The sequence below is a fragment of the Anabrus simplex genome, chromosome 2 (assembly GCF_040414725.1).
Source record: "Anabrus simplex isolate iqAnaSimp1 chromosome 2, ASM4041472v1, whole genome shotgun sequence".
In the NCBI taxonomy this organism is placed as follows: domain Eukaryota; kingdom Metazoa; phylum Arthropoda; class Insecta; order Orthoptera; family Tettigoniidae; genus Anabrus; species Anabrus simplex.
Window position 1 is genome coordinate 1,090,478,667 of NC_090266.1, and position 27,098 is coordinate 1,090,505,764.

Sequence of the window (27,098 nt, forward strand, 5' to 3'; positions counted from 1 at the left end):
CAAATGAAGGAATCAACAGCTCCAATGTTGAAGGAGGACAACAAATCCCAACAGCAAAGGAGGTGGATGAACTGCCTTTAAAACTTAAATCCACACATGTCTGTTCTCACATCGAGCTGTGTTGTGGTCAGCGTCTGTACACCATGTGAGGTGCGGCTGAGAAATAAACTCAACATCTCACAACCGTAGTTTTAATCTTGGAACAGTCAAACTGTTCCCCAAGAAAGTCAAGTAACCTTTGCATGATGCAAACTTACGGGTCCACCATAGCAGTATGCCGTGCAACTGGGCTTACGGATTCTGGAGAGCCCAGAACAGCATGCAAGAAGGAGTTGGAGCCTTATATTGGTAACCCATGAACTAACTGCAAACTGAGACCAAAATAAAAATACTTCTTTGGCATGCTAAATATTAATACACTTCTGAAAGTTGGAAAACTAAAAGAACTAAGAATTATACATTAATTAATGCTCATGCTCCAATAAATGATGATATCAGAGAAAATCCTGACAAAGTTGGAAGAATACTGGGAACTCTAGGAAAACAAAATCCACAAAATTCCTGCAGATCACGTCAAAGTGTTACTTTGAGACTTCAATGCACAAGTTGGGAGAGGAAGGATTTATAAGAAGATTGTAGGAGAGTTCCCAGCACACAAAAGAACAAATAGTAATAGAATAAGGCTTGTAGAGCTATGCAACGCTTTTAATCTCAAACTAATGTCTACCTACTTTAAAAAGCTGAGTAGAAAACAAAAAACCTGCCGGTCTCCAAACCTATACCTTGGGGAATTCCAAACTGACCACGTAGCTATCTCTGCTAAGAGCAAAAAGAAGATCCAAAATGTCAAGGTAAAACAAGGAGCCAACATTGGGAGTGATCATTACCTTACAACCATAAAAATGAGATTCATCCCTCAAAATAGACAAAACAAGAAAACAAACAGGAGAACTAAATTTGATGTTGAAATGTTAAAAAAACAACTCGGAAGTTATCCAAAGAATTCAAAGAGAAGTTTGAAAAGGACAATATGAAGAACTGGGAGGATCTGAGAACAAAAATAACTGAAGCTGTGCAGGAACTAGCCCTCTGAAGAGGGAAAAGAAGCATAGGTGGTGGAATGAAGAATGTGAAGATGCCATGAATGAGAGTCTGACAGCCTGGAAAAGGTGGCACTCATCTTAAACTGATGGGAATTTTCAGACTTTCAAGACAGTGCGGAAACAAACTTCTACAACTATAAGAAATGTGAACAGAAAATATGAAAGAAGTCAGCTCATGCAGATTGAAGAAGATTTCACTAAACATAATACAAGAAGTTTTTACAAAACGTTCAAAGAGGAAACAGCAAAGTATCAACCACCCAGTCTTGGTTTTACGGACTAAAATTTTAAAATTGGACTAAACAACAAGGACAATTGTGAAATTTTGGTACGTTATTTTGAAAAAGTACTGAACTGCGAAGAATCTGAAGAAAGATTAGAATTCAGTCAACCACAAACCTAGGTTACTGGATCCACCAGATGAGAAAGAAATATATGGCATAATCCGAAGTCTGAAAAACAATAAGGCTGCTGGGTAAGATCTGATTGTTGCAGAATTGTGGAAAGAAGCAGGCAGTCAAGCAAGACAGGAACTGACAAACATAATACAAGAAATCTGGCGAATGGAGAAAATCTCTGATGATTGGAAGAACGCACTGATACAGCCATTATATAAGAACAGTGACAGAACAGATGTGAACCATTACAGAGGAATCTCCCTAGTAGCCGTTACATATAAAATACTGTCAAAAGCTCTTCATAATAGAATTGAACCGATAATAGACAAACAAATTGGAGAATACCAAGGTGGGTTCAGAAAAGGTAGATCATGTGCAGAACAGATTCTAAACCTGAAAACTATAATACGAGACAGGGTTACAAAGAACAAAAGCTATGTGATACTTTTTGTGGATTTCAAAAAAGCGTACGATTCAGTAGACAGAATTTCGCTACTGAACATTTTAGAGGAATTTGGAGTTGACACAAAATCAATCAATATAATTAGCTAAACTCAGACTGAAACAAAGTCCAGAGTGAAATTTATGGGAGAGATCTCAGATGAATTTGAAATTAAAACCGGTGTCAGGCAGAGAGATGGACTTTCCCCGATTTTTTTCAATATCGTCCTGGAAAAGGTAATAAGAGTATGGGAAAAAGACTTACAGAAAGGGGACTCCATCATGAAATAAGATTAGGCTCAAAGCACAAAGGGGTTGTTGTAAACTGCTTGGCCTTTGCTGATGACATAGCAATCCTCTCTGGAAGTATAGAGACTGACGTAAAGCAAACCAACCTTCTGAAAGAAATAACACGAAAAGTTGGACTTCGGATATCTTTTGAGAAGATTAAATTCATGTCAGATATTAGGGATTCACCCACAGCGCTAAAACAGATTACGGGAAAATCAACAAGGTTAATAAATTTAAATACTTAGGTGAACTAATTCACGTTAATGGACTCAATAAGGAAGTAAACAGATCAAGAGCAGGAAAATTAGGAACTAGCATACCAACTCGCCTAAGATACCTACAATAACAAAAATCTCTCAAGGAAAACTAAAATCAAACACTACAACCCAGTAATCAATCCAGAAAGTCTGTATGCCACAGAATGCATGTTCTCTATGAAAACTGGTGAAATGAAGAGAGAGAGAGAGAAAAAAAAGAAAGGAAAATATTGAGGAAAATTTGGGGACCATTGAAAACGGAGGAAGGAGAGTTTAATAATGTTATTTGCTTTACGTCCCACTAACTACTTTTTCAGTTTTCGGAGATACCGAGGTGCCGGAAGGTAGTCCCGCGGGAGTTCTTTTATGTGCCAGTAAATCTACCGACACGAGGCTGACGTATTTGAGCACCTTCAAATACCACCGGACTGAGCCAGGATCAAACCTGCCACATTGGGGTCAGAAGGCCAGCGCCTCAACCGTTCTGAGCCACTCAGCCTGGCAAAGGAGAGTTTAGACATACGAATAAAGATCTATACAAGGATCATGAATATGAAAGGCTGTTAGACACTTAGCTCTACAATAATAACTTTAGATAAAGGTGGCTTAATTCCAAATTAACTATATTGAAACGATATTGAATGCCCTGTACAAAATATACAGTTATATACAACTTTATACAACTAATGGTTTTGTGTTGTTTTTAGGGAACTTCCTAATTTAACACTTTCAATACTAGCTAAGAAGTCTTTGGTTTTTCAGTAATACTAGTTGATACTTATCTTCGAGGAGACTGATGTCTTCCACAACGTTTTCTCTCTTGAAGCTTTACAGTCACTCATGCACACTAATGCTCACTGATTTCACTGGTTTCCTTTACTACTACCCAAGAGGATGCAGTTCTGTTACTTCTATTTGCTACTGTCTGTGTGACTCCCTTAGTGTTGGCCTCAATGGATGTACTGGAATCTACTGCCTCCGTGGTTACCTCTTCCCAACTATCCGGTCAAAATTCGTACACCGAGCTCGATAGCTGCAGTCGCTTAAGTGCGGCCAGTATCCAGTATTCGGGAGATAGTAGGTTCGAATCCCACTGTCGGCAGCCCTGAAAATGGTTTTCCGTGGTTTCCCATTTTCACACCAGGCAAATGCTGGGGCTGTACCTTAATTAAGGCCATGGCCGCTTCCTTCCTACTCCTAGCCCTTTCCTGTCCCATCGTCGCCGTAAGACCTATCTGTGTCAGTGCGACGTAAAACAACTAGAAAAAAAAAATTTGTACAGTTCTTGTCCCCACTCGCGTCTATGATAGGGATGCTTTGCGCCTCTAAATGATGCCTTCACTTGAATTACCTCCAAGTAGATTAATGACTATCAAGTGGGCTCCTCCAGAGACCTTCACTTGTCAATAAATGAACAGCCAAAGTTTTTCACACTACTTCCTTTAAATAAAGTCTTTAATTGTCGTAGACAATATGAGCCTTGGCTCCTTGCCTAATTACTTATACGGTTCCCTGGTCGCTTATTATTACTTGAGGGCTTTCCCTTTGTGCTAGCGGCTTTACTTGTTCGCTTAAGGGTATCCTCTACCTAAACACACTATCGTCTGAGTGTATACAATTTCCCGACACACTGCCCAAGAATACTTATTACCAGTTGCTGGTAATTCTGACTTCGAGCTCGTACTTGAGCACTGTTCACGACCTGACTGGCTTACAGTCCCACTGGACTTCCCTTGCTCCCGACTTCTGCTTCCGACCTGCTGACTACAAGACTAACTTCTCAACTGACTTCCTAATCTTTTGGTTCCCCCTTAAGTTACCTCGGTGTTCTTGAAACGACCTTGCCCTGATGACTTCGACCTCCTTGTGATTCTTATTTGTCATTTTCCTATTGGTCGGTAATATCCCTTCCCTGAGGAAGTTATAATCATCTCAATTGTTCTAGATGCTTGAAGAGCTGTAATTCTCCTTTCTACGTGCGTTCTCCAAGCTTTGCTCTGTCGCCCTTTTGACCGTGTACACATTGTGATAAGAGAGTCATAAACATCCTGTGTTTATTTAAATATTTCACCATTGCCTAGCTGGTTTCTACTGTTCGGAACTGCATCTTCTTGATATTCCCAATGTATGTCTTAAATTCACTTCCTTGTACAATTATTTTACCTTGACACTTTGGAATTGTATTCCTTTTTCTTGACTCTATGATTCTTATTCCTACTTCACTCCGGTATTGTGAGGTCACAGTTTGAGTTGAGATAGAACCGTTCGCTCACTGAGTACTGATTGTGGGCGGCACCGTGTCAGTGACATGACACACACACACACACACGCACGCACACGCACACGCGCGCGCACACACACACACACACACACACACCCCTCGGAAAAGAAGTGTATGTGTCCATTCAACGCAGGCACTTCTCCTTGCTTTCTGTCTTGGAGTGACACCACTTTGTCATACTGCTTATTCATACATTACTCATTTCATGTTTATTACTACCTTTATACTCTGGTACGTGACTTTGTACCACAGGATGTTTGCACTCATTCGCTTTCTACTTCGTGAATACTAACGCGACCTGTTACTGGTTGAGTTCTGTCAAAATGTACTACTAAGTCATCATCTGAATTTTTAGCCTTAACCTTACTTTTGTTTATAATCTTTTGTTTGAAGCAAATCTTAGTGCAACATCGTGAGGTACCTCTCCAGTACTTTTTGTATGTCAGTCCCTTAAAACATGGACAACATTTACAAGAAGTTAAAATTGCTAGTAGCACAATTATTGCTACAACTGTCCAAACAATGATTTTAGAAACGTTGATATGTGAGTACAAATGGTTAAATTGCATTTCTTTTTCTGTAATAAGCTTTTCAACATCTTCCACTTTTCTACTAGTATAGCGGAGATCGTTTTCATGCATAAGGACATTGTGCTAGGGAGTTTCCTTTAAATCTAAATATGGTAATTTTAAATTTACATTCAAATGCTCACAACATTCATATGTTAGAAAAATGTCCTTTTACCTTGACTGACAATTTTAATTTTATATTTGGCCCGTAGGCAGTGCAAGTTTCATAAAATGTGAGAATACCTATTCTTTTTAGTTTACATCACTTGTTTCCTGACAAACCACTGTTAATTTGGTTGGTTCTGGATCTACATATATATATTTGTTTATATTGACAGGCATCCAAAATGACTGTTGGACTTGCACTATATCTTTAGGACAATTTAATGGTATTGAGTTGGTACCAGTTAACATTGTTAAAATACATTCTTTCTCTCCATGAGTAACTTTTATAGGAAGTTCTAATGGACATACACTTTTATCGTCAGTGATTGCCTTACATTTGAGCATCTGATCTTTAGTTAGTAGGCATACAGTTGTTGTTCTTCACTTATTATAATGAATTCTGCTGTGGGTCTTAAAATTACAAACTGATGATTTTTACTTGCTATAGGAGCCGGGAAAGGAAGAATTTTGTACACTTTTTAAATGCTTTTCATCACTGAGAGGAGTGGCAATCACATACACTAAAACATCTTGGTTGATGAAAGATCTTATAGATTAAATATTCGTGAGTTGTGCCCAATTCAAATGGTAGGGTCATCTGGGGAAATTGTCCTAGTGCCCTCTTATAGGCCTTGAATATTTCTGTGGGGCTTAAAATTTGCATATGAATTATTCCTAACTGAGCATATGTAATGGCTGAGGTTATCACGTTGTATTGTTCATGTATTTCGACTAATAAGTCCTCAATTTTTATTAAATGCTGATTTAATATTAATTTCTAGGCTAAGTTGGGTGTATGCCTGTTCTAATTGCTCTGTTTCATTGTTAATAAAGTTTTTGATTTGCTCAAGATTTTGACCAAGTTTCAATTCATTTCTAGTGACATCATATAGGGTACTGTTCATGGATTGCAGTGTTGAACGGACAACAACCATCTGTTCCTTCGCAATTCTAAGCATCGACATCTGTTCTTTTTCTAATTCAGATATTTTATCCTGATAGAAATCTGCGTCATTTTGATCCATTGTCCCAAATAGCGATTTAGATAGTGTACCAATAAAATTGACGAGACCTCTCTTCGTTCTCTGATTCTGTCCCTTGGAGGATTGTTTTAATTATATTCTTAAGATCTTGGGTTTTTTGTAACCTAATTTGTTATAGCTGGGTTTCATGTTGACAAGTGTAATTTAATGTTTGTGGTAACCGATAGCATAAGGCTTGTGTTTCCTGAATGTTCTTCTGAATGATTGTAAGGACTGTGTTAAGTTTTGTTAAGTTTACGTATGCGACTAGTTTCCGTTCTGTGGTAGTGCGCTGTACTACGCCTGATCCCAAAAGTAAATTCCTGGAGTCTTTTCGTAGGGAGTGACTTGGTAATCTAGTGTGTTGACTTTAATTATGTGGTAGATCATAATTAATGGTATGATAGTTAGGGGGTGCGCTGCCTTAATTGTTGGCTGCACCGTCTTGTTCCATGCAAATGACCTGTAAGAGAAGAGATAATTTTTTTTCACTCTAGCTGCTATGTTAGCATGTGGTACAATGTATACAGTGCCTTGTGTGTTTTGTTGTGCCATTGCATGAAAGCATGTTCTGCTATGAGGTAGAGTTTCTTCACTTCGCTACAATGTCCGATATAGGACTTAGGGTATCATTTTAGGCATGGAACGGTCATGTGAAGACATGGTACACTACGAGGTTGAGATGTCTCATCTCATCATAACAATGTCCGATACAGGACTTAGGGTATGGTTTTAGGTGTTTAATAGTCATGTGAACTAGGGTGGATAACCCTATAAGGTGGTGACTTTCGACCAAGAATAGCTCACCTTCTGACACTCAACATCCTTGAGAGGAGACGGGTGTTCCGGTTCAGGGGCAACATCACCATAATTTAAGTGTCAGAGTTTACCTTATAGGCTGTATAATATGGAATCTCTTAGTGTCAATTATCCATAAGTGGAGGGGCTGGCTCGACTGAGCTCAAGGAAAAGATGGTGGACAACCGCAACGTTTTATATTGCGCTTGTTCGACTTTGAGACCATGTGGTTTCGGAATGCACAATGCTGTCCTTTGATAAGCAGCTAGGTTTTTCAAATGTCTTCGTATACAGTTTATCACGTATTTGAAGTAATAATTCGTTACAAGTGCAATTATGAATTTTGTGATGAAACTGTAATGGGCAGGGCATGTGAAATGTTGGTTCATCTTTTCCTTCTCGTGAGAGCTACGGGCGAGGACTGTTTTCTCCAGGGTTCATCCCGTCCCTTAATACTAATGACGAGGTATATTGCGACTTTACTATTTAGGTTATTTGTGTGAGTCGGGCGTGGTTTGTTGTATTCATGGTTGGTAGGCATGCCTGCCTTCAATGTTTGGGGGAGAACATAAATTTTCAGTTGCAAGGATAGTAATTTTGTGCTCACTTAGGGTTCGCTAGTGGTAGCGTAACTGGTCAGTAGTGTACGACGTGTGTCCAAGGTCACAGAGGTGAGATGCCCCATTTTCGTAAAAAAAAAAAAAAAAAAAAAAAGGTTGCCACCATCTTCTTACTGGAGCTCCGACTTTGAACTTTTGTGAGTGGTTCCTCCTCTGGAAAGCACCACACAGAAGACTGTCTCTTTGTTTCAGGGTCATAATGGTAGACCCATGTTTCATCACGTGTGTCGATATTGTAGGTGTCTTCGGACTGCCCTCCATAGAATTTTTCTAACATGAAATGACACCAGTCTACTGTCTCCTCTTTTTGGCTTTCTGTCAGGGAATGCGGCACCCAACGGGCACATCTCTTGGTAAGGCCTAAATAATCGTGAACACTGCTCTTGACCCAATATTTAAGGTCCCTTCAATGTCACAAAATGTAAGATGTGGATCTGCTTTGATCATTTCCCTCACAGCATCAATGTTTTCTTGAGTCACAGCTGTTGCTGGGCGACCGGGACGAGGTTCATCTTCAATTAACTGCCGACCCCTTGAAAACTCGCGAAACCAATTTCCAACTGCGGCTCTAGAAGGGGCAGCCTCACCAAAAATGCGCAGCAAAGAAGAATGGCATTCTTTGGCACTTAATTTCTTTTTATAATCATAAAAAATCATTGCTCGAAAATCGCGGCGCGACAGATCCATCTTGCACCATGTCTGACTTGGCACTGCCTGTGCTTTTTTCCCTTGCTGTGGAGGAACTACCACTAAGAGGGGTTGCGCGAGCATGTTCCAAGGTCGAAAAACATCGCTCTTTCAAATGAAAATAATCCCATTGTCCTCAGAATTACGGCTTACACGCTGCTAAAAGCTTTTGGCATAACCTTCGTACTGATATTCTAGGCCCTTTTGTTGTAGATTAAATTTCTATACTCCCCAAGAAATTTTTCACGTGGTCTGGCCGAGTATTTCAAACGACTCCACCAACGACCTTCGCTAGGTCCAAAAAGCCATTGGGGTAGAAGCGGGTGAGGTCTACTGTGGCCGAAATAAGGGCCAAAAAATCCGGTACTGTGTGGTCTAACATATATAATTTCAGTCTGTTTTTTGATAAGCTTACCCCTATTGTTAATTTTTAGTAAGCAGTTTACACCATCTATATTCTCTACTGAATATGGGCCTCGATATGGCTGGGAAAATTTAGAACTACGACCTCATCTTAAAGTCTCATCTCTAAGGAGCACCTTGTCTCCTACCTCAAAGGATACCTCATATAATTTTCGGTCATATTTTTCTTTCTCCTTCTCTTTACTTCTGATAAGAGTCTTTCTAGCTATCTCGTGGTTTTCTTGTAACTTGTGCATTAGCTCTTCAATTATGTTCTGGTATTCATTTAAAGTAGCTTCTGGTTTTCACTGTAATATACCTGGGATGTTTGCCTTACGACCAAAAATTAACTCATAAGGTGTAAACCCTGTATTGGTGTGTGGAGTAGTATTGTATACAAATGTAGCACTGGGGAGATATTTATCCCAGTAATTCTGCTCTGTACATATATAATGTCTAAGGTACTCCATTAGCGTGCGTTGTGCTCGCTCTATACTGCCGTTGGACTGCGGGCGAAAAGCAGTTGTGTGCACTTTTTCTATCCTCAAAATTCTACACTTCTTAAAGTTTTGGCTCATAAAATTACTACCAATGTCTGTTAATATGGTACTTGGGGCTCTAGAAATTACTGACCATGTTCATTACTAGTGCCTTCACTATAATGTCAGCCTCTTGTTTAGGAATTGGGATGGCTATCAGGTATTTAGATAATTGATCCTGGCTTGTGAGGATAAAATGATTAGAGCTCTCCGTTACTGAAAGTGGGCCTACCATGTCCATTGCTATTTTCTCAAAAACAGTACTTGGTGTATCTGTTATCATTGGTACCTTAACAGCTGGACCTACGATTTTGTTCTTTTGGCAGGAAGGACAAGAACGGATAAATTTCTCAATGTCCTTCTTCATACCTGGCCATTGGATAAAATCTTTAATTCGAGCTCATATTCTGGTCATACCCTGATGTCCAATAAGTGAACAGTGAGCTTCTCATAGCATGTTCAGCTGTTCTTCCTCAGTGAGTTTCTGAACTTCTACATTACGTGAACTTTCCTGCTTTCCGTCCTCAGCTCCCTCTGTCTCAGCATTTACGGGGCTGGGATCTCGGTTTCGTTTTGCATCATCTAACATCTTTGCTTGCGCGTCCTCGAGGTCAATCCTACTGGAATTTCCTTCCTGTTCACCTGTCGGTACAGTTCCTTGGTCTTAGGTGCTCACTACACTTACTGCCGTATCGGGCTCTGTCCTGGCTACTCTTTCAGATTCTACTGGGATTCTACTTAACGCATCTGCGTTTTTTATTAGTTTTTCCCATTTTATATATGATGGTAAAATCATATTCTGCTAACTTCAGTCTGAACCTGATCAGCCTTGAAGATGGGTCCTGGACATTAAATACCCATTTTAGCAGTTTGTGGTCTGTAACCACTGTAAAATGTCTGCCTAGCAGATATGGCCTGAAATATTTGACTCCCCATACAACGGCTAAGAGTTCCTTTTCTGTTACAGAATATAATTTCTTTCTGATTTATTCAGTGTTCCACTTGCATACGCTACTGGCTAGTCTTTTCCTAGCTCTCCTTGTGAGAGTACGACACCTAATACTTCCCCGCTTTCATCCGTGGTTAGGATGAACGGCTTCGTAAAATCTGGGTGCTGTAACAGTGGCTGCTCTGTTAACTTCTGTTTCAGTATACAGAAAGCCGTCTCTTGTTTATCAGTCCACACATAAGGGACATTACTAATCAAGAGCTCATACAACGGCTTCGTGATTTTGCTACACTCTGGTATAAATCTGTGGTAATAGCCGCTTAATCCTAAAAGTCTCTTGAGCTGTTTAGTGGTGGTGGGCCTAGAGAAATTCCTGACTGCTTCCACTTTTTGCTCATCTGGCTTCACACCGTCTTTCATTACTACATGCCCTAAGAAAGCTACTTCTGTGCGTAAGAATTCGCATTTGTCTGGCTGTAACTTCAGGTTGTGCTCCCTGAGTCTTTGGAAGACCTCTCCAAGATTTTGATGGCGTTCTTCCACCGAACTAGAGTATACAGACAAATCTTCCAAGTAAACAAGAACTTTCGCACCTATTAAGCCTGCCATGGCCATATTCATCAATCTTACGAAGGTACTAGGGGCATTTTTGAGCCCCATGGGCATTCTCACATACTGATAGTGTCACCCTAATGCCGAAAATGCCGTCTTTTCAAAGTCTTCTGGCCATACTAAAACTCGGTGATACCCTGACGCTAAATCCATGGTGGAAAAATAGCGCGCTTTCCCTAATGCATCCAATAATTCAGTTATTAATGGGATGGGGTAGGCTGACCCAATTGTTATATTATTGAGACCCCTGTAATCTAAGCAAATCTGGTACCTACCTCTGCTTCCCTGAGGTGTCCATTTTCTTTGGTAGAATTAGGAGGGGGCGTTCCAAGGGCTGGTGCTAAGGGTGATTATTTTGTCCTCTCCCTTCTTATCTACTTGCCTCTGTACTTCGTCTTTTAATGCTTCAGGAATTCTGTAAGGCCTCACAGTTATAGGGGGTTGGTTCTCTTTTATATCTATCCTATGCTGTAGGATAGTCGTGTACGTTAGTTTATCTCCTTCGAGATGAAATACGTCATTATATTCTGCACAGATTGCATACAGCTTTTCTCTGTCTTTAGGAGTTAAGTGATGTACCCTAATTGTTCCGTTAGCCTCTGTTCGTATGACCTATCTTCAGGTCGTGGTACTTGTGATACTTGGTGTACTGTGCGCACTTCCACTTGATTAGGAGCATCATTCCACTGTATTTTGTGGATGTTTATGAGTGGGCTCTCAAATGTAACTTCCGTATCTTTCGTATTTAGTAGGCTAACTAATGCTTGGCGATTGGGTGCTCATGTTACACAACTAGCGAGGTACACCCCTGGCAGAATTTCTTCCTTGTCTATCACTCCTCCTTCCCTTGCATTGTCCATATTCACAGATACAATTGTTTCAGTCCTTGGTTGGAGGCTGATAACGTGACCCTGCGTGGTCCTCTTTGTTATACAATATTGCTCTCTGTTTATTTCGGCATAGCCCCTCTTATAATTCAGTACACTGTTATGGAGTATTTTCGCCCTATTACTCCGTTGTACTGGAGTGGTACTCCTTTGTGAACCACATGAAATTCGCCCTGGGCTTCCCCTATCGGAAGTCTAATTGTGCGTTTGGTTTGGATTTCCTAGGCACTTATATCTCTTACCCTTGTGCCTACTTTTCGCACTTCTGCCTTAGGAGGCACTATCTGATCCTTTAAAAGAGAAACTGGACTGCCAGGATTCAGTAGAAATTGTAGTAAACTTTCAGATTCTCTCATTCCAATTTCTACAGTGCCTTCAGCTTCTTCTTGCAAGTTTTTGCTCACTACACTAACTTGACAAGTTTCATGTACGCTTAATCCCATAGGGTACTTTTGTTCGAATAATTCGACATACCCATCCTTAAATTTTATGATACTATCCTGCAATAGGTCTCTACCTATTAACCCATCAACGGATAGTCTGAAATTATCTCCCACTATGTGGAAAAAATGAAAACCTACAACCTGTTTTCTAGTCATTGACCGGGTCAGGGATGTAATGATTGAAACATATATAGGCTGTTATTACAGTGGGGTCGCCACTCCGAAGGTGATTTATTAATGAGTGATAAATGCTATGAAATGATAATGGAGAGTGTTGCTGGAATGAAAGATGACAGAGAAAACCGGAGTACCCGGAGAAAAACCTGTCCCGCCTCCGCTTTGTCCAGCACAAATCTCACATGGAGTGACCGGGATTTGAACCACGGTATCCAGCGGTGAGAGGCGGACGCGCTGCTATCTGAGACACGGAGGCTCTTCCCCACTATGTGGAATTCGGGGTAATAATCCCCTATCTGTAAAGTAGCGCACCCTCCGGTGCGAGAACTTTGCCCCGTAATCCCGGCCAGTTCTAATTCTGGCTTCCTATGGTAAATTTCCGTTTTAGGTATGGTGTGCTCTTTTAAGAGGCTTACATCCGCTCCAGTATCGATAAGAAATCTGAACGGCCTTTTCCACTCCTTAGCATAGACCAGGATCGATCCCAGACGATCGTGTTCTACGCGACCTTGTCCTTTACAAGGCTCTGTAAGGTTTTTTATGCAACCTTCACTGTACTTTCTGTCTTCGCTTACATCACTTATATGTCGTGGGCTGGACGTTTTGCGGGACCCGTAACCTTGCCCTGAATCACGGTCCCTGACCCGTTTGAAACTTTGGAAGGCTGGCCTCTCTCTTTCCACTGGGTGTTATTTACTGTTTGAGCCGGTGGCTTCCTTTTAGCCTGCAGTCGGCTCTGCACACGTTGGTTCACAGGAAGCTTCTCCCTTTTGTCGCGAAACCAACAGGTACGCTGTCGATGACCCTTTCGTTCACATATGAAGCACTTGCGTGCATCAAGCTGGCGAAATTCTTCCCAGCATTCGGATTACTTATGCCCCATTTTGTTACATTTGTAACATCTGACTATCTTGCACACCCTTATTTCGTGCGCGTTACGTACATCTTCTGTTGTTCGCTTCGCCCTACACTTCTCCGAGGCGTGACCCGTTTTTTTTACAGTTCTTCCATATTTGAGGGCTCTTTTCTTTGGGTTTCATAGTGCTACATTCCTGCTCTACGTGTCCCTCACGGTTACAATTGAAACATACTACTCTCACAGTGGCCTTCTTGTAAGGACTGTATCCTGATGATGTAGAAGTTGTAGTTGGGTTTTGATTTCCCTGGGGTGGCCTATACCCACTTGCGGATCCCCTGGATCCTATTATCTGCTGCTTAGCCTTATGAGAGATTATCGCAGTTTTTTCCTCTTTAGCTATATCTATTGCTTGCTCTAAGGTTTGTGCGTTCCTACTCTTTATTAAGCCCTGTATTCGTTCGTCGCCCAGCCCTTGTACAAAGCTAGCTGTAATTACCCGCCGAATAAACCTAGCTTGATGTTCCCCGACCATTGGAAGTTTGCCTTGGATAGCTGTGTCACGTAGGTTGGTCCCGATTTTATCTATTCTGTGTGCCCATTGCGATATCGTTTGCCCTGGCTGCTGTCTGGCCGCGAATAATTGACCTGCATAAAAATCTACTGTTCGCTTTTCACAATAATATTCTTGTAGCGCTGCTTTAATTTCTGGCCAAGTTCATTCGCCTAACCGGACGAACAGTTTACTTTGAGCCTCTTTGGTATTGTTTGTTAGAATTAGTTTGTAAAACAGATCCTGTTTATCTGGCCTCACTACTTCTAATGCTGTCTCTACGGTTTCGCAGAATTCTCTTAATCTAGCCAGTTGTTACCCATCAAAGTCTGTATTTATGATACGTAATACCTCAGTCACTGACATACACTGCTCAGCATGCACTACTACTTCCTCATGCTCATTAATTTGACTGGGAGCCGGACTGGCCGAACGAGAAGACCCTTCCATTATAAAGTGGCTTCATCTCACCCTATTGATGACCGTCAACTTCCGGGACTGGGCTCACTCTCTTCGGGTACACGGGCTGCCTCTCAGTGCGAGTACAGTATTCTTCCTCTCCCTTTCTGGTACAGGACTTGTTATACTATTTATTATGAAGCAGACTTACATCAATATCGGTTTCGACTGTATACAGTCATCGTCAGCTGATAGATCACAGTATTACATCCATTAGGCATTGGTATGTGTTACAGACATGTTGTCATCCAGTAGCGCATCCGGATGTCTAATGGGGTTCTACATTTCTACATTTCCCTAGACCAATACGCCAATCCTAATTACAATATTAATGACATTATGGAGAAAACCAATATTATTTTCAGTAAAGCTATTCCCGCCCTAAAAAATGATTACCTCAAAATATTAAATAAACAGATCTCAGCACACCCCAAAAGACTGACGAATGACAAGCCCAGCTCCACTCCTACCCCCACAATAGCCACTCCCCCTACCCCTCCATCCATACCCCTCACTACAGCGAACATAAGTCCCAGACGTACACGCAGCAGTGCGCAACGAGCTCCTAAACAGTACATCGCTCAACCACAACAACAACAGCAGGAAGTACCCATCACCTTCCACACACAACTTCAGGCATTCCTTCAATCTCACACTGTACTCATACTAGTTTATCTTTCACAGATAATTACAGCTCCTATACACGGATACAGACAAGAGGGAGGTCACCACCAAAAATTTATATTCACCAAATTTAAAAATCAAGACTTTGTAATCTGCTTCAAAATTCATCAAAACACATCAACAACTGAGCTACATATCATCTCTACCCACAATACTTGACCATCCAATGACTTGGGTTTCTTTACAAGCATATATGAATACATTACTTAGTCAACTAGAACATCCTCAAGAACTGTTTACGAGCTCAAATCAATCAACATAAACATAGGTGCACAAGACCCCAACGAGCAAGCCTGAAGAAAGAGCATTGCAAGACATGAACTTTTAAATTAAACAAGTGTTTTTTTACACACATGTTTCTAATGTTTTAATGTGTTTATATTCACCAAGTGTGTTATATATATATGTGTGTGTTTCATGTGTTTTTAATGTGTTTAATGTATATGTACAATTTATTTTAAGTCTAGCTAAGCTTTTTACTACCATATTTAATCTCAGAAACAATTTTAACCCCACGTAAACACAAATGATGGCGATAACATTTAACTCGCAACCCCATTAGACATCCGGATGCGCTCATGGATGACGACATCTTTGTAACACATACCAATGCCTAGAGGCATGATTTCTTCGCATTAACGATAAATGCGACAAAATATTTTGAAGCGATTTTGCGATATCTTTACGAATCTTATGTTTCTGGTTAAGAAAATATGGATATTATGTTCGCAAATTAATGCGAATTAAAGCAATAAGGCCATTTTAAAGCGAAATCCAATTATTTCGCGATAAGCGCGATATTACAGCAAAATCTGTTGTGAATAACAAACTTGACATTTTGTTCCAAGATTATGTATGAAAAGAAAAGAAAGAATGAACAATGATTCATCAACAGGAAAGAAATACGTTATCATTAATGTTCTGGAAAATCTCTTTAAGACATGGCATCAAAGAAAAGGGGTTGGCTCCAGGCTTCTTGCCAAACGAAATGTTTGGAATGTTGTTCTTGTGGTGGCTAGTAATCCCACCCCAGCCTGACTCCTCACGCCAATGTGCAATCCTTTAATCCCTAATGATGTCTACAAGCAACACAATTGACTGCTGTATTTCGGCTTCGTGGTCAGATAAAATGAAGAAAGTGATCACGGACAGTAGCGAAGACTGGTCGCTCAACAAGTGTTACAGTGCACAGCAGAGCTAAACAGTTTGCGAGTTAAGGTTTATACGTTTCGGAAAGCAATATTTTAATGTGTAGTTGTTGTAATGTTCGTATCGAGTGGGAGAAATGAGATACTGTCTCAAAACATTGTTTTAAAAATAAGGAACATTCAGAATGTAAATTTAGCACTCAACAGTGAAACGGCTGGCAACAATAGAACTCCCATTAGATATGCAAAAGAAAGCTAAGAGTGAAAAAATAGATTTTATTCACTAAACAACAGCGATACTCCTCAAAGCCAACATCCCGCTGGAGAAGGTAGACGACCCTGCAGTCCGGAAATTGCTTCAAAAGTATGTACCATGTATATACAGTCCATCGATTAAACCTCCACAATCAACGATCAGTGATAGTAAGACTAGGTTTTCTTTTTGCTAGTTGCCTTACGTCGCACCAACACAGATAGGTCTTATGGCGACAATGGGACAGGAAAGGGCTAGGAGTGGGAAGGAAGCGGCCGTGGCCTTAATTAAGGTACAGCCCAAGCGTTTGCCTGGTGTGAAAATGGGAAACCACGGAAAACCCTTTTCAGGGCTGCCGACAGTGGGGTTCGAACCTACTATCTCCCGAATACTGGATACTGGCCGCACTTAAGCGACTACAGCTATCGAGCTCGGTATTAGCCCTTTCAGACCTGAAAGAAAACTGGAGGTGTGAATTTTTGTTTGTATGTCAAAAACCGACTAAAATGTTCCTCAATACACATATTGATAGTTTATTTTACGAAATAAAAACTAACATCTGGAAAAGAGGACTTACACAATTGTGCGTTGTTCTGTTACTTCTATTTGCTACTGTCTGCATGACTCCGTTAGTGTTGGCCTCAATGAATGTACTGGAATTCTCTGCCTCTGTGGTTACCTCTTCCCAAGTATCTGGTCAAAACTTGTACAGTTCTTGTCTCCGCTCGCGTCTATGGTAGGGATGCTCTGCACCTCTAAATGATTCCTTCCTTTGAATTACCTCCAAGTAGATTAATGATTATCAAGTGGGCTCCTCCAGAGACCTTCACTTGTCAATAAATGAACAGCCAAAGTTTTTCACACTACTTCCTTTAAATAAAGTCTTTAATTGTCGTAGACAATATGAGCCTTGGCTCCTTGCCTAATTACTTACACGGTTCCCTGGTCGCTTATTATTACTTGAGGGCTTTCCCTCTGTGCTAACGGCTTTACTAGTCTGCTTAAGGGTATCCTCTACCTAAACACTCTATCTTCTGAGTGTATACTATATCCCAGCACACTGCCCAAGAATACTTATTACCAGTTGCTGGTAATTCTGACTTCGAGCTCTTACTTGAGCACTGTTCACGACCTGACCGGCTTAGTGTCCTACTGGACTTCCCTTCCTCCTGATTTCTGCTTCAGACCTGCTGACTACAAGACTAACTTCTCAACTGACTTCCTAATCTTTTGGTTCCCTCTTAAATTACCTCGGTGTTCTCGAAACGACCATTCCCTGATGACTCCGACCTCCTCGTGATTCTGTTTTGTCGTTTCCCTATTGGTCAGTAATATCCCATCCCTGAGGAAGTCATAATCATCTCAATTGTTCTAGACACTTGAAGAACTGTAATTTTCCTTTCTATGTGCGTTTTCCAAGCTTCACTCTGTCGCCTTTTGACCGTGTACACATTGTGATAAGAGAGTCACAAACATCCTGTGTTTATTCAAATATTTCAACATTGCCGGGCTGGTTTCTACTGTTCAGAACTGTATCTTCTTGATATTCCCAATGGATGTCTTAAATTCATTTCCATGTACAATTATTTTACCTTGACACTTTGGAATTGTATTCCTTTTTCTTGACTCTATGATTCTTATTCCTACTTCACTCTGGTATTGTGAGGTCACGGTTTAGGTATTATGACATCAAAACCACGCGCAAAATTGAAGGATATCGAATTTGAGTGCGATTTTCATATCGAACTATCTTACCTGTACCCAATTGATACAGTAATTTTAAATTATTGTGTTATAATTTGAGGTCTTTCTTCCTTTCTCGAAGTTGCATCTGACCAGCAGAAAAGAACAGCAGAGGCTTTAGTGGGGAAGAACATCAACCTACTCTGTGATGAAACTACAGATAGAATGAGCCGTTGTGTTTTTATCATCATATTCCAAGTCCCAGCCGGATCGAAAAGAGAGCTGCACGTTTTTTCTGTGAACTATCTTGATGCAGGAAATGCTACAAACTGCTCTTGTGCTGTTTTAGAAGCTCGCCGCAGTTATAGTGTATAATATGATGCAGTTAAAGCATTTGTTATTGACAGTACCCCATACATGACCCGGTGTTATGAAACATTAAGTGTGGTCTTTGGGGATCATTTAATGCATGTACAATGCTGGGCACATAAGATCAGCTTGGTTGGCAATAGTTGGGTCACAGTGATGACAGATTTAAAGTCTGCATTTTTGAACACAACAAAGCGAAAATATAATTATTTACAATTCTTAACATCAAAGTATGGTCCTTCAAAGGAAGCAAAGCTTTTTCCTGCACCTGTCATAACTCGATGGAATAGCTTGTTTCAGTCTGTCTTCTATTTGAGTGCTTACTTCACTGATGTTACATTTTTCAAGATGTCTGACATGAAAGACATTAACTGTGGTATTAAGTACGTGACTGATCTGAGTGACCGAGAAGTGAATAGGCTTCACTCCCACATGGTTTTTGTCACAGATCATGCAGCTAGATTGGTTGACCTCCTTACTGAACTTGAAAGGTCTTTGTATCCTACCTCTCCTTTACCCCAAACTGCATAAACTTGATGCTAGTTTTACCTTCATTTTTAAGGGGAATTTTTCTGCGGCAACTAACAATGCTTTTATTAAGCTCACTCCTCTACAGCAGCCTGCATGTAGAGATGCATTTGTCAAAGCTGCTCATTCTTCACAGTGCAAGCTAGCCACATTGAAAGCTAGAGACCCCAACCATAAGCATTTTGTGTCAGTTTCTCAAGCTTTGTATCCAAAAAATATAATTTTGAGTAACACTGATAATTTGGATGAGCCTGAGAAATTGTTTGGAGTAACAGATAATTTTGAGTAACAATGATAAATTAGATGAGCTTGAGAAATTGTTTGGAGTAACAGATCTCTCATGAAATGATACCTGGTCTGGTTACTGTTCTCTGAAACATGCAATTCAAACTCAGATGAAAGAAAGTGAAAAATGTGATGTCACGCTTGCATTAACTGCAGTTCACACAGAGTTCCGCATATTTGCTAAATACTGTATTGAGTTGTTGTGGACCCCAATGAACAATGTAGACAGTGAGCGCGTGTTGTCTCATTACAACAATGCAGCAATGCCGAAGTACTGGCAATTCTTTCGTTTGAACAATGAATTTGTATTGTGCGTGAACGAAGGACAATAATTGCACTTCATAAATTTGGAATCGTTAAAATTAATAATACCATGCGATTATTTTAACTTTGTAAATAGATGCTAATTTTGGAAAAATAGATGCTAATTTTGGAAAAAATAGGTGCTAATTTTTAAATAAATCGATGCTAATTTTTCAGGTCCCTAGGTATAATAGATATCTTTGAAGAATCATTTGATAGATGTATTGACTTCCCCACATGAAGCAGTGTAACCATCTAATAAGTTTCTAAGTAACTATTTCACATACATTGAAAAAGATTTCTGATGATATATTTTTAGGTTGGTAGAGACTGAGTGCCGTAGATAACTATAGTATCACAAAGCTCCACTTTTCATATTAAAAATAAATGCTTGAAATTCGACGTAGCAAGAAACAAACCTTTTTACTCTCACTATTTTTTATAATTCGATATATCTTATGACTATTTAGTTCATCTCTACATTTCCTGAATATGGTAAACAGCTCACACATTTTGAAGGTCTCCCTCAAAAAATGTTGTGTATCACATTTTTGTAATTTTATGGGATGTACAAAATGTCAATTTTTTTAATGTTCGTTTATACTTTTTATCATGTTTTACAACATGTATTATAACAGTGACACCTAGTTCTCATATGTTGCCCTATTTAATTATTTGTCATCATTTTTATATAATTTTCCCTGTAATATTGTTGCATAAGCATAAGCAGAAACGTATCAGGAAGAAGAATAATATTATTGTAGATCCCATTATTCCTCATACTTTTCTTCGTGTTTTGTTTCCAGTTTGAAGATTTTTTTTTTTACCATTTTGTTTAAAGTTTTAAGAAATTTTGGAGCCATGTTTACTTGATATATGTTATTTCAGGGTGATCAACCTTACAACTGCAAATTGACCAACTTGTAAATAGAAAATTTCCTATCTGTTGCCACAGAAACGTATCTGGCATGACGTACAACCCTATTCGACCAGAAACTCAGCATTACCAAAAATAAAATAACCTTTCCTGAGGGAGGTCCTTGTTTTTTTGTGCTTGCTCAGAGTCATAGCTATCTCACTGAGTACTTGCTACAGCCGTTTCATATGGCTTTTAATGCTGGGAGTGTCCAAGGATATGTTCGGCGAGAGTTAGGGAGAGGGTGAAATCTAGTGTAGCAAGTAGCCTACTTCTGTCGAATAACATCAAGAGTTCTGCTCAATGCTTAACATCTCCACATCTCAATCCTATGGGACTAATCACCATTTACAGCATTAAATGCCCTCACTACATTTGAACACTGTACAGAGGTTTGGGATTGAATCCAGGCTTTTGGTATGCAATCTAGTGATCAGAAATTGTATTCCACAACCTCTCCTACCCTGCTGGTTCCACCAACGGGACTGAAACTGGCTTACCACCATGTCAGACCCTATATTCTTGACATCTTAACAATCAAGGTCACCAGGCGGGCTACGGCAATAAGAGTAGATCGTGCTACCAGAAACACTCCATTGAGTGTTGGGCGATGGTAAATAACTTAACTTCATTGAGGAGCCTGACTAGATGGGATGATGGTCTCCTCAGTGGAGGAAATGCAGCTGAAATTGTTTATGAAGCATTTGTTTTCCATGTTGAGGCTATGAACACTGTCGGTCTTTGTTTTAGGTTCAACCTAATGAAATCCTTTCAGAGTGTTGACATTGTAATAATAGCTTAAAATGAAATTGACTTCCAGTTTCAGTAGCGAAGCCTGTCATTATTCCGCTGTTGCCAAGATCATGGCTTCAATCCTGGTTGAGGGCAATGATGTTCGAAGATGTTTAAATGCCACAACTCCTGTGTTATCATCTGCCATCTTAAAGAACTCCTGGGGTACATAATTCTACATCCTGGCATCAGTTCAGATCAAAAGTAGTTGAAAGGACTTCAAACAAATGATGGTGGTGGTGGAGATTATTGCAGAAATAGTGCTCTAGGGAACACAATGTAAATGGACCTGTAGAAAGCTTTTGGCAGGGTGCCACATGAACTTACATAGAGGGCAGTCCAAGTACATGAAGTGCAGTGGATCAAAATTCTGTACCAGAATTTCACAAGTTCGGTTTGTTGCCCAACAGTAACTTGGTCTTCTCTTCCAATCATTGTTGGAGTCCACCAAGAATCTACACTTTTGCCTGTGCACTTCATCGTGCGAATCGATACAGTAATGTCAAACATCCAAACACCTCATCCAGGGACGATTTTATATGCTGATGACTTGTTTATTGTGGATAAATCTAGTCAGAGCTTAGAAGAAATGGTACTGAATGGGAATTATCATACGAGTGAAAGTAGTCTGCAGCTCAACATTCATAAAACAGACTACCTTGAATGTGATCCACAAACGGATTGCACTATGAAGGTTAACAGTCAAGATCTCGTTAAAACCACCCAGGTTAAATACATTGGTTCCTACATCAGCTCGGATGGCAAAATGCTTCTTGATGCTCAAGTATTAGTAAACTCAGCATAGTAAAAATGACAGCAAGTCACTGGAGTTCTCTGAAATGGGAAAATACCCGATTATCACAAGGGGAAAGTGTATAAATCCATGGTTAGACCAGTTGCTCTCCATTGTTCAGAACCGAGCTGAATAGCTGCGGTCGCTTAAGTGCGGCCAGTATGTAGATTTAGGAGATAGTGGATTTAAACCCCACTGTTGGCAGCCCTGAAGATGGTTGTCTGTGGTTTCCCAGTTTCACACCTGACACTTCCCCACCCACTCCCAGCCCTTTCCTGTCCCATCGTCACCATAAGACCTAACTGTGTCGGTGTGACGTAAAGCAACTTGCAAATGCTCCATTGGTTGTTAGGACTTACGAATCTCAACCATGTCAGAAATGACCGTGTCAGACAACGGGTGGGAGTTGCACCAATTTTGGACAAGATGCAAGAAGCTTGCCTCAGATGGTATGGACATGTTATGAGAAGAGAAGGTCAATCAGTTACTAAGACAGCACTCCAGTACAATCAGGAGGAAATCGACCACGCGACTGTCTCAAGAAACGGTGGCTTGATCATCTGAAGGAAGAAATGAAGATCATGGGTGCCAGACTTAACGATGCCCTTAACAGGACTGAATGGAGAATGGCATTCAAAGTAGCAGACTCTGCGGTGTCCTGGGAAAATCGCTAGGAAGAAGACTGTAAATTGGGACTATAAATCAGAGAAGCCAGAAATGAGGATAAAAACAAATATGCAAGGGATAATCACAATGACAGGCCAGTGAATAAAGAGCCAATTTCAGAGAAAATGGACAGAAACCTATATTTGGATCACTGATTTCCATCTTTCACATAAGCATTTCTCTCTGCCTGACCCTGTATGCCAGAGGAAGACAGTCTTCTAATGAGCAGTTCCTCAACAGAAATAGTGTTCCACATACTTGTAGGAATTTTTTTTTTTTAAAGATTAGGCTACTTCCTATTAAAAAATACTAACAGGGTCATAAATTCCTCTTCCCCCACAAATGATATTACTGCCCTAATAAGCCTTGGCCTACCAAGTGACTGCTGCTCAGCCCAAAGGCCCGCAGATTACAAGGCGACATGTGATCAGTGCAATGGATCCTTTCACCTGTTATTTTTGGCTTTCTAGACCGGGGTCACTATCTCACTATCAAATCAGTTCTTCTTACATAGGCTGAGTGAACCTGGATCCAGCCTTCAGATTTAGGTACCGATGCCTGAGCTGGCTGGGAATTGAACCAGGGGCCTTCGGGTAAGAGGCAGGCTTGCTACCCCTAAACTGCAGGCTGGGTCATAAATCCATAAAGCAGGAAAACATGACCAGACAGTAGTTTCCGTTTTCTGTAATGAGAAATTATTACACGTGTTAATCATGCAAGAAGGACTAGGAATACATTAGTACTAGTTCTGTTACAATTGACATGGGAGTTTCTGTCTTTGAGAAAGCCTGAGAAACTTGCCCTCGATCGATAGTGTTCCATTATGCCAATTGTAAGTCCACCCTATGCATTTGGGAGATGTTGGATTCTAACCCCACCATTGGCAGCCTTGAAGACTTTTTCCTTTGGTCTCTCTTTCCTACCAGACAGATGCTGGGAATGAGCTTTAATATAGGCTGCAGCTGCCACTTTCCCTATCCCAATGAAGCCATAAATCTGTATTTGTTAGTGTGATATAAAAAAGCTTGAAAAAAATAGTGTGCTGCGGGGTGCCATATTTCCATATTGCTCGTGATAGGTATTAGGTAACACTGGTGAATAAATCAAAGATAAGAAGACATTTGAAATAGATATCTTTTCAGTATATGTTGTTATTAAATAGTTGCCACTGTAAAAATTCCATCACTCTCATACGTGTATATATGGATATAAAACTTTGATGTTGTAAAACAACACCGGGCAAATGGCTGTGCGGTTTGGGTCACATAGCTATCAGCTTGCATTCGGAAGATAGTGGGTTAGAATCCCACTGTCGGCAGCTCTGAAGATGGTTTTCTGTGATTTCCCATTGTCATACCTTAATTAAGGCCATGGTTGCTTCCTTCCCACTTCTAACCCTTGCTTGCCCCATCATCACCCATCTGTGTCGACCATCTCACTCGGACCTAATATATTGCATTGTGATGGGGAAGAAAAAACCACTTTTAAGACATGGTGTTTCTTTGTTATTAGGAATGAAGCAATTTTGTCAGCAGAATCTACTCTAATTGGAGGCACTGGTGGAGGAGAAACTGATGATGTAAATTCTTCTGGTCGTGGAGGTGGAAATTCTCTGAGCCATGTGCCAAGCAATAGACCACAAAGGTCAGATACCCATAATACTTGGCAGAAGGAATCAAGTGGTGAGTGTGTATGTCAGGTACTGTCTTGCTATTGGTTTGTTAGTTGTGAATTCATGTGCATTGCTTTGTATCATTTGCTAACTTTAGAATTAAAATAGAATATTGAAATTTACCAATTTTAAGGACAGAGAAATTGTTTGAATGTCATAACTAGGGCCTAGATTTTTAGGGTGTAGGAGGAACTTAAGATCTGGTGCTAAGTGCGATACATGTTGAATGGTTTCATTTCAAGTGTGGTAAGTTACAGGCCCTGGGCAGTGATAAGGAATGGATTGCATGTATCAAGTGTTTCACGAATGGTAATATTACTAGCGACAAAGCAAAAATTGATGATATAGATGTTGATTCCCATAGGGAACCAGAAATATTTGTCCCGAAGAGTAAATTTATAATACCAATATAAATGGTCCATTATTGAACATTATAAATTTTTCAGCTAACTCATTCCTGGTTGTCAGCATTTCGCCCCAGTGTGCTATGTCGGGCTCATCAGTTGGTAAATAGCACACCCACCAAGACGCATGGCTAGTGCATATCGTGCAGGCCCCTGCATAGGCTATTTGGAGTCACCGGCAGTGCCAGTGCACTATGGGAGACTTTGTCTCATTACCAAAAATTGATGCCTGCCTGGCCTTTAGATGATATAGATGTTGATTCCCATAGGGAACCTGAAATATTTGTACCGAATGAGTAAATTTATAATACCAATATAAATGGTCCGTTATTGGACATCATAAATTTTTCAGCTAACTCATTCCTGGTTGCCAGCGCTTCGCCCCAGTGTGCTAAGTCGGGCTCATCAGTTGGTAAATAGCACACCTGGAGACAAAGACACATCATAGCTATACATACAAGTAGTAGTAGTAATAGTAATAATAATAATAATAATAATAATAATAATAATATTAACAATAATCGTAAAAATAATCATTATTATTCAAGCTCGATATCTGCATTAGTTACCCATGGGTGAGAGAATATTGTTTTTAAGTTATACCTGTTATCACACTTGCGTCAATATACCCCCTATAACTTGAAACATTTTCCACACTTTGTCACACTCGTTTACTTTGTCTTGATGTAGATTGTATCTTCTTTCTTCCTCGATACCTCTGGATGTGCTCTCCACCTCCTCTTGACAAGCATGTGCCGTGTCGGGGTTGCCTCGCTGCCAGCTTCTTCCTCGATGATAGTCGATGTGTTCTCCTCCCGATGACCAGATGGTGCTGTGCCATTAGTAGCTTCTCCTCAAGGCTTACTCTGAATGTGCAGCGGTTGGGTGACTCGCCGCAACTCCGATGCGTGGATCTTGACAGGAGGGTTGCTCTTCAGTAAGTAGACCCCATGGCCCAGCTGTTTATCCACCTCTATGGATCCAACCCACTTAGTTGCGAGACCTGCGTGAAACCCTCCACTCTTATTACTGACTGGATGGTTACGTCGCAGTACTTGTTGGCCCGGTAGGAAGATCTGCATCTCTTAGACATCTTGAGCCTTGGCCTGGGTAAGGGATCTCTTCTCTGCGTAAGCTTGCTTCTCCTTGATGTTCTGCTGCTGTTGTTGCTGCCACTGTGCCAGAGAAACAGCTGCATTATCTTCACCCGAAGTGGATGGTGGACGAATCTCCCAATCCCCAGTGCCGTACAGCTGTCGACCAAGAAACAGCTCTGCTGGGGAATAGCCGGAGACGCGGTTGATGCATCGTCACAGGGCAAAGAGTGACTGCGATATCTGACGGTCCCACAGTCGATGTTCTTTGTCTATCAGGTGGACTCATAGCATCCTTTTCAGCTTCTGGTTTCGTCATTCCGTTGGATTTGCCCTTGGGTTGTAGGTAGGGGTGGTCCAGTGTTCCACACCCCATACCGTCATCATTTGCTGCCACTTTCTCGACGTGAACTGACTCCCGTTGTCTGACAGAATGCAACGTGGATAACAGTAGCGGCTGAAGACCTTGTCTTGTTCAGGGCTGGTGATGCATCCTGTCGTGGCTTCAGGTATCGGAAAGGCCGCAATCCATCTTGTGAAGAGGTCAGTGATTACTGGGAGGCCTGTTTTACCCCGTGGTATTCTAGGGTAAGGACCCATCAAGTCCTGGGCTATGACCTCCCACCAGCGTCGTGGCCATCTTCCTTGTTGGCTTGGAATCTGTCTTCCTGTTGCTCGCCTTGGTGTAGGCACAGATGTAGCACCCCTTCACATAGTCCAGGATGTCTTTCTGCATGTTGACCCAGAAGAATCTTCAGCGGATGGACTGATATGTCTCTTTGCCTCCTGGATGTCCGGCTTCCGTGCTGTCGTGGAACTTCTCAAGGATATCCGCCGTGAGCTGTCTGGGGATCACCACTACTGCAGGGGTGTCGGAGAGGTGCGACCTGTACATCAAGAGTCCTCCATATATCCGGAAGTTCTTGTAGCACATCTTGAATTCCTTCGGGACAGGTCGACTGTCTGTGTTCTGTTTCGTAATCCACTGCGTCATGGTGC

General features: G+C 40.8%; 1 protein-coding gene across 4 annotated transcripts in view; it reads left to right on the forward strand.

The window, feature by feature from the left end:
- cmb (combover) overlaps positions 1 to 27,098 on the forward strand; it is a 522,232-nt gene that overhangs the window by 354,469 nt on the left and 140,665 nt on the right. For all 4 annotated transcript variants that reach the window (XM_067139692.2, XM_067139691.2, XM_067139689.2 and 1 more), the window contains one exon: positions 24,442 to 24,611. In XM_067139692.2, coding sequence (XP_066995793.2) covers positions 24,442 to 24,611 — 170 coding nt within the window. The remainder of the gene's footprint in view (positions 1 to 24,441; positions 24,612 to 27,098) is intronic.